The following is a 9,494-nucleotide window of genomic DNA, read 5'->3' on the forward strand; positions in this document are numbered from 1 at the left end:
TTTTGAGGCGGGTCAGTTAAAGTTCAACAAAGCTTGGGTCGTGTTCGGGGGTCAAAACAATTCGGGTTTTGGGTCAGATTCGGGTGTTTTAGTTCAAGTCACTTTCGGGTTTCAGGCCGAGTCAATCATGTCGGTATTCTTAAACATAACTTTTTGTTAGTCATGTCCATCTTAAACAAGAATTTTCCCAAATTATTTTGGAATTAAGGCTCTGATGCTGTTGCTAGATTTTTTGCTCCATGTACATGTGATAACATTGTTATCAAAATATTTTAAATTGAAATTATTTCCAATCCGAAAAAATAACATAGTAACTTAAGGGAACGTGAAATGAAGGGAGTATTTGTACATAATGTTAATATGAATATTGACGCATATATTTCTGTTCTTTTTTACCCATTAAAAATATACGAACTACTATGCAAAAAAAATGAAAGAAAAAGCATGTATAAAGATTCTAATACATTTTTGTATTTTTGTATTGCTCGTAAATACGAGTATGAAACTGTAGACAAATGTACAAGTATGACACTTAAGGCCCAGAGGCAAAGTCGAAAAACCGGCATGGCGCCTGGCGCGTAGGCGATTGGGTAAATTTAACAAAACTTTTTAGGTGGACAGTACTGGACATGATTTACATTTATACAAATAACAAATGGAGCAAGCCAAAAAAAAACTTATGAATCTCGTCTATAAGTTGTACAAACTCGATTGTAAAGCGGCCAAAAATTTAAAAAAAATGGAAAAGTTTATCAATCAACAATAATAATTTTCAATGCAAGGAAAATAAACCTACATCTAAATGAACTACTTAACCAGATACTGTACATTGTATCAGTCATAAACCTCCATCCATTTTAATTTTTTTCGACAAATTGCGGCGTCTTGTGCCATTTTCAGTCACCCTTTAGTTAGAAATTCTTCCATCCCTGCTGAATCTGCAATGATCACAGATATAAACAACCATTAAGCATTAGTACATTACGCCGACTCAGAAAATTTCCTCATTATAGACAAGCTTAATCAAAATGCTAACCCGGAGGAGCCTCTGTCCCGGATTCTATTTCTTTCATGAGATTCTGTACATGAACACCAAACTCAAATCTCCGCTCCTCCTTCGCTTTCAGACATTCAAAGTTCGTCCAACCTTTAATTTCTGGTATATTATGCTTGATATGAACGACAATCTTGGCTTTGTCTCCCATCTCTAGGAGTTCCACGCTACGAAAGTTTGGAGCGAATTTTTCCTTCTCGTGATCAAGATAACTAAAAAAAGAAATAACAATATCAAATAAAAGACTGATCGATCATTCAGTTTAAATTAAGCGTCAACGAGCAAGACGCGTGATAACAAAAAAAAGGCTTACTTTAGAATTTTTTGTTTCAAAGGTACGGTTATTTTCTTGTCCGGGGAACATAGGAATTCGATGCAATCAGTCCAATTGAAATTCGTCTTGTAATTGATAACATTTTTTTGGGATAAAACCGAGTTTGGATATATAACTTGGTGCTTCTCATCAATAGTGCGAACATTCGAAAATGTGGTGCACCAAACGCTAATTCTCACAACTTCCAGCTACACAAAAGCCAAGGATATTGCATTAGGTATCCACATTAGTAAATCATGTAAATAAAAACAATATGTGAAAAGTAACATAATCATAACTAACCAGTTCTCCGTCAATGAGACATAGGTCGCCAACGTCAAAGGGGTGAACAACATATACAAAGATGAGACCTTGAAACAAACCCTTAGCTGTATCTCCGAATATAAATGTGGCCGCCAATGCTGGTGATGCTATAACGACGAGTACCTTTGTTGAAGCCAACCCACTGAGAAGTAGCCACATTATAAAGGTCGCAACGATTATAATCCCACTCATGACTTGATTCAAGCTTTTCACCACCTCCTTTTCACTAATAAACGTATTTGAAAGAAACCTGCAACTGCTGCGCGCTCTTTCCTGATCATCATATACAAATTTCAGTTGTCAAGTATACTTCATAGACGACATTAATCTGACTCTCATAATTTCAATTTGTATAACATCAGCTAATATTTGCCAATATATGGTTCTACCATGACCGGAATCATAAAACAGAAAAAATACATTCGATAACTATTATCTCCGTCCCCAGATCTTGAATAGACAAAGCTAATCGATTAAGATGTAAAGAAAAAAAGACGGTCAAAATACCATAAATTTTTTAACTTTCTCCAATGTTATTTCTTCCTTGGTTTTTACATCAGGAAGCAGATCAAGAAGCATTTCCCAATCATCATCGAAATAAGTTTCACCTTCAACATGCACAATCTTCATCAATGTTTTTATACAGTTCCTGTTCCAAACAAAATAAGGAAAGAGATGTTACTAATGATTTGTTGAAAGTTTTTAAAGCGTTATCATCTTTTAATCAACTGTAAGACAAATAAACTCTTACTCATTATTCTCTTCTGAATTAACACCTTGTAAATGATTGAAATCGTCAGCATCGATACACTCCTTGGATGACGCATATTGGGCAAACAAAAATAGTTGAGTTGCCTTCTGTATTTCATAGGTGGATGCCTTTGAGCTTGTATGCTCTATCAATCGTTTCTTCGCAAGTTTCCTGTCCATACTTTTATAGACGACATCACCCTCATCACCAGTTTTCAAAAGGACCCATGGTATTTTCTTTTTCGGCGGTGTTTTAGAGCATGACGGTCCACAATCAGAGTCATATTCTGCATCCTCGGGAGATTCAATGGCATGCCTATAGTGGGTGGGACTGAGCATGATAAGGAAGTACAACTGTTTCCCTATAGCTGTGAACTTAGTATGTAGTCTGTCATACACGGAACGAGTCTCCCAAAACAAGAGTATGCACGATTTGATCAACCAAAGAAAAGAGCATATTAAAAGACTAACCAAAGTCCAAGTACCAAATTTCAAAACGCTCTTGTCCTCCGGTGTTGTGTCTAGACGGTTGCCGAAATACAACACCCATGTAATTAGGAGCATCACCATGCTTAGAATGAAGATGATGCTCCTCTGTGTACCAATGACAGCATACACCACATATTTTTTGGTAAAGAAACCCTTTCCTAACTCAACACAGCAAACACAAGACAATGCACCTTTGAGATGTTCACTAATCTTGGGATGATTTCCGAAAAATTTTGGTATAGTCCACACAAACAAATGAGCTAAAAAAGTAATGATGTTATAACCTATGAGGAGAAATAGTGAAACCTTAATCCATTTATGAGTGGAAATTCCATAAATTTTGCTCTCCTTAAAAGCGGGGACACTACTCATGAGCACGACCTCTGCCCACAAGAAAAGAAGACACCCGATGATCTCGGAAATTGATTCTAAGATGATATAAGGCTGTTCATGTTCATCTCCTGGAATTATTTGTATTAGTATGAGAAGTATAGAGACCCAAACAACTTGGCTTATGAGGTAGATTCCAATTAATATACAAATTATCTTAATCCACTTAGTTATCGGCAACCCTATTATCATAACAAGTTTTAATCCCGGAACAAACTTAGCTATTGGATAAAATATCCCTACTTCAACCAAAAGCAACACTACAACTATAAATACCCAGTAGCGCAAAAGAATCTTAAAATTGGCGTGTTTTTCAATGTCTACATCTTTGACAAAGAACTGAACCAATCGTGTCACCACAAATGCGCCTAGTAACAGGGGCAGAATGGCGACAGTAACAACTGTTAATAAAGCATATGCCACTGGTAGTATAAGACATAATGCCACTGGTATAAGACATAGAAGCAGGAAAAAATAGGTTAGTAAATAAAGGGATATAAAGCATAATTTACACCATTCCCATTTATCTTCAATGGGCGGAGATTCAGTTAGTTGTTCACTTCCTGAAACTGGGTTTTCAATATCTGCATTTTGTAAAGGTTGGGTTTCAGACTGTTTTTCGGGAGAAATGAGGGAAACCTCCCCTTTTGTATCCACGGGCTCCATACAAACCAAATTTTTGGAAGCCTAGAGCTTAAAATTGCGAGGTATGATGATGAAAATGAACGTGTGTCGAAGGTTTGAGCAAAAAAAGGAAAAGAAACAATGCTAAAGAAGGAAAAAAAGAGGGATGTGTGCTTCGGTTTCCAGCCATTAATTGCCTTATATAGAGTTAAACCATGATAAAATTACATCAAATTGTAATTTTTTTATTAGGTACAAAAATCGCAACATGGAGAACATGAACGCTTAATGAGGGAGTTGAGCCAAAGTCCATCTTACGTTCACTGTCATAATGTCATAGCATATACTCGTCACACTCTTAAACCAGCTAGATTGTATTATTCCGTACTTAAAAAAGACTTGAGAAGTATAGTAAAGAAACAACCAACTTAATCTCAGATACAACCTCGCCTACGAAGAAGCATTCAAGACACATATTTTTTGGAGTAAAGAAAGACGGACTTAATATTAGTCAATTACCAAAACCAATACTAGTTCTATTCTACACAAGTTTACATGTAAAAGTCAACTAGCTCAGTCGCCATCATACGCACTTAGATTAATCAAATATAATTGGCGTAATTAAATACTCTGTACATAATCCATGTTATGTACAGTTAAGAGTGATTATGATTGGCAATGTCGATACACGACCAACCCCTCATATGATGCATGTTTAAAATAATGAAATGAACTAACGGCGAGTTTAAAGAGCTGGTTCTGACAGTTCCTTTTCAGTTGAAAACTGCCATGGGAATTACAAGTGAATAAGGAATAACAGTTGACTTTAGAGAAAACCCAACAAAACAATGCAGTTGCGATACAGGAATTAGTGAGCAGAAATGCCGGAAAAATAATGGAAGATGGACTTACAGTAATACAGGAACTGTAGAGGGAATTACATGTGAATAAGATAAGACATGAACAAATAGCAGTTGATTTCAGAGAAAATCCAATTATTAATGCAGCTGTTATACAGTAAGTAATACAGGAATTAGTGAGCAGAAATGCAGGAAAAAATGAAAGATGGACTTACAATTGCATGGCCGGCGAAAACATAATCTCACTTCTTTCTAAACCGGTTTATCAAAGTTTTATCATTATTGTACAAAATTCACACATACATCCTCGTCTTCCTGTCGTCAGCAGGCGCCTTCAAGCCACCATCAGCCTCTTCTAAAGGTTCAAGCTGGTAAGGTACGAAATGAACGAATAACGGTTGACTCAGAGAAAACCCAACAAAATAATGCAGCTGTTATACAGGGGTAGCATATAGAACACCTTAAAGGCTTAAACACAGTCAATAATCTAAAATATGCTATGAGAGTCGAGAAATACTACAATTTCTCACTTAAAACCGTTGTATATAGCATTACGCTTAATCTGAAACTAATCCGACTTCTTGTCTATCAAAAGAGTAATCAATGTCCGACTCACAATAACAAACCATACAACGGTCAGTGAGACCCGTTAAGACAACTACAAATTTATGAAAATTAGTGGAAAAAATAACAGGAATCACATACACAAATAGCAATTAGCTGGCAGAAATGCTGGAATAATGGAAGATGGACTTACAATTGCATGATTTGCGAAAACATAATGTCGCATCTTTTCGAACCGGTTGATCAAATTTTATCATTATCAGTACATCCTCTTCTTTCCGTCATCAGCAGACGCCTTCAAACGAGTATGGATCATCTTCATTTCCTTTCCTCTCCATTTCCTTCCATTTCCTCTAATAGAACAATATTTAAATATCATCCATTCTCAACCTCGTCACTCAGCTGACCGACCGTTAGATAGTCTCGGAACAGAATCTGGACCACTAAGAGGAAATGGAAATAAGGGGGCGTTTGGTTGGAGGTGTATAAGAAAGGAAAAGGGAAACAAAGTTATTGATTCCCTTTGTTGGTGTTTGTTTGACACAAACAAAGAGAATGCAATTCCCTTCCTTACCTCTTAATCCATCTAATTCCTTACCCTCCACCCCCCAAGGTATGAGATTTCATTACCATTGTTACCCTTCAACCACCTTATTTACCTATCACCACACTTACGACTCCCACCACACCCGTCACCAACAAAACCCCATCGCCGCCACCACCACCACCAAAACCACCACCACATTCACCCCACATAAACCACCACCGCCACAGCCACCATAACGCCACCACCACCATCACAACCACCACAGCCACCCTACTACTACCACCACCACCACCACAATCACCCTACCTAAACCACCACCAAAAACCACCGCCACAACCACCCCACATAAACCACCACTGCAACACCACCTCCATAACCACCATGACGCCACCCCCACCATCACCACCACCACAGCCACCCCACTGCCACCACCACCGCGCCACCGCCACCATCACCACCACCACCCCACCTAAACCACCACCCGTACACCAAAACAAACCACAACCCACCACACTTCATTTTCTTGATGTAACCAAACAACTAGTTAAGTTTTAGGTAATCCCTTACCTTTCCCCTTCTTACCCTTTCTAATTTCCTTCCCCTTTCCCTTTCTCTAACCAAACGCCCCTAAATGGAAAGAGGAATAAATGAAGAGGATCCCAATTGCCTTCAAACCCTCGCCATCCTCTCTTAACACTTCCTTGACCAAGTACTCAAGTGAACCTATAAAATTATGATCATCCACTACATTCAATATCAGACACCAAGACTCTTCTTCTCCAACCCAAATTTGACAATGCACAAACGTGAACCTGTCCGACTGTCATAATGTAACACTGATAACTTAGTTTTGTACTCGCAAAGACTGAGTTTCTCTGTCACATTTTTACTATCGATTCAGGCAGCTTTATCTTTGAAAAGTTGATTCGATCAAATCAAACAAAAGAACCCATTTTACAAGGGAATAAACTGATCCAGTCTCCCAAGTGAGCCAATCAATTAAACTGACTCGATCTAAATGACCCTTTGATAAGGTGGAGAATTGAGACCCCAAACGCCCAAACTAACCCAAATATACGACCTGAAATCTGAACTGACCTATTCAACACCTCATCTAAGCTTTGTTGGAAACAATCAAACAAACTTAACTCAATCAGAAATAACCCACACCGTCCAATTTTAAATCATACTTGCTTAAATCCATCATAAGACCTTTCCCTGTACTGAAACTACACATGCAAAAGTAGGAGGCTCTCAAGATTCGAACTTAGTCAAGGCCTAATCTATAGTTCAATATCCTAATAAATATTTTGTTATACAAATAGACGAATTAAATTTACTCCCTCCGCCCCGGTCACTTGTTTACCTATTTCGGTTTTTAGTGTCTCATTCGTTTGTTTATCATTCTATATCGAAATAATTTTGACGGATAATATGATCATCAAAATAAATAATTGTCCACTTTTATCCAATAACATTACCTCCCCTCCGCTGTTCATGATCTTTGTGCCCAATATATTGCCTAACTGGACTAACCCTAATGTTCGAATATTATACTTTCAATATACTCCCTCCGTCTCAATCATTTGTTTACGGTTGATTAAAATACCTCTTACAAAGAGCAATACAAAGAACAATAAAGATAAACAAATGATCGGGACGGAGGGAGTACTCGTATTAAATTACTAATAATAATGTTCAATTCAATTTTAGTTTGCTTAATTCTGACATGATTAAGAATAATCTACGATAAAATAACAAGAATTACATGAATAAATAACAATTATAATAATCAAAAGCAGAAATAAATAACAATTATAAGAATCAAAAGCAGAAATTAAACGTAACTTACTGCTTAATAAAGTTACCGCATGATCATTAACCACTTAATTAACGTATTTAAGATCATTAGCGCTGATCTTACAGCCATTATCAATCATCATGGTCTTCTGAAAATTAAACAATTTCTTCAGCGAAATTTTTAGCTCCTAAAAAGAAATAAAAGATATAAAGGTACGGTTTTACGACTTTCACCCAAGCAAATGCGGGAAAGTTGTATCTCGCAAACAGGTCAATTGGGTTGGGTTCGACTTTCGAGTCAGGCCAATTTAAATTAGTTTAATTTGGGTCATGTTAGATCATTTTGAATTTTGAATATATTGATTTTGTCATTTTAAGGTCTAACGGGTCTGTTCACTTTTCAATCAATGATTAAGTGAGAAAAAAGTATATTATTTATATTATTATTTATTAGCTATTTATAATTTAATTTTATTAATGATTCATTATTTTAACGTAAATAATACTAAATTTAATTTCAAATTAGTCATTTTAAGTCTTTTTCTTTGGGTTAATTAGAGACTTAGATTTATGTTTTATCGAGTTATTTTGGGGTTGGGTGGTTTCGCATTGTGTTCATTTTGAGGCGGGCCAGTTACGGTTCAACAAAGCTTGGGTCGTGTTCGGGGGTCAAAAACAATTCGGGTTTTGGGTCACATTCGGGTGTTGTAGTTCGAGTTACTTTCGGGTTTCAGGCCAAGTCAATCATGTCGGTATTCTTAAACATAACTTTTTGTTAGTCATGTGACTCATGTCCATCTTAAACAAGAATTTTTCCCAAATTATTTTGGAATTAAGGCTCTGATGTTGTTGCTAAGTATACCATAAGGTACTTACTCGGATTTTTTGCTCCATGTACATGTGATAACACTGTTATCAAAATACTTTTAATTAAAATTATTTCCAATCCGAAAAAATCTTATCTATATTAATACAAAAGACAATACTCAATCATCAGCGCGTCACGTCATTAATGCATCCTTTTTTTTTTGGAAATTCATGTTATGGTGTGACCCGTTAGTGTGCAATGTATTTATTTCTTCAGATTTCCTTCTTTTCAAACATGCGATTAATTCCGTCTTGCAACAAATTCTATGAAATAATATTATGAAAAACTTCTATGAATTAATATTATGAAATAATTTTATACATTCCGTGTAAATAAAATTAATAACATATAAGCAGAATGAATTACATATGGAATAAATGAAATTGAATTACACAATTTTTAAACAAAATTAAATAATAATAAAATTACATAATTACGAGAAGGAATTACATTTATTTACGGGATAGAATATAAAACGCAAATGAATTACATACATAGTTTTTTAAAACTACATGGTACAATAATTTTTGTTTAAAAAATAAATCTTGACGGGATATTTACTTGGAGTATAAAATATTCATGTATTTTGGTTAATATTATTGTACCATGCAGCAACAACATGACAACATAATTTTTTAAAACTACATGGTACAAAAATTTTTGTTTAAAAAATCAATCATGACGGAGTATTTACTTGGAATATAAAACTCGGCAACTAAACTATCAGCCGCGCACACCGAAAATGGTAGGTGACAATGATAGGCATGAATGTATCTTGTAATATATTATATGATGAGAAAATAAGAACAAAATTCTTTTCCAAAACTTTACATGGTACCAGAGACCTAGGTTAAGAAAAGAAAAACGCTATGACGAAAGAATTTTGTTCTTATTTTCTCATCATATTACGT

General features: G+C 35.7%; 1 protein-coding gene and 1 long non-coding RNA gene across 2 annotated transcripts; both read right to left on the reverse strand.

Annotated features, from left to right (window-relative positions):
- Window positions 1-640: 640 nt before the first annotated feature.
- LOC141619407 (mechanosensitive ion channel protein 10-like) lies at window positions 641-4,970 on the reverse strand. Its single transcript, XM_074436424.1, has 6 exons — window positions 2,443-4,970; window positions 2,199-2,340; window positions 1,671-1,964; window positions 1,368-1,576; window positions 1,037-1,266; window positions 641-938 (listed from the first exon to the last, which is right to left on the reverse strand). Exons 1-6 carry the CDS (start codon window positions 3,984-3,986, stop codon window positions 901-903), a joined length of 2,457 nt encoding a protein of 818 aa, XP_074292525.1. The 5' UTR covers window positions 3,987-4,970; the 3' UTR covers window positions 641-900.
- A 109-nt stretch (window positions 4,971-5,079) lies between these two features.
- Window positions 5,080-8,007, reverse strand: LOC141619408 (uncharacterized). The gene is made up of 3 exons (XR_012531698.1): window positions 7,768-8,007; window positions 5,562-6,638; window positions 5,080-5,172 (listed from the first exon to the last, which is right to left on the reverse strand). It is a non-coding gene; the product is annotated as an uncharacterized LOC141619408 (long non-coding RNA).
- Window positions 8,008-9,494: the final 1,487 nt, after the last annotated feature.

Source organism: Silene latifolia, chromosome X, assembly GCF_048544455.1.
Source record: "Silene latifolia isolate original U9 population chromosome X, ASM4854445v1, whole genome shotgun sequence".
NCBI lineage: Eukaryota > Viridiplantae > Streptophyta > Magnoliopsida > Caryophyllales > Caryophyllaceae > Silene > Silene latifolia.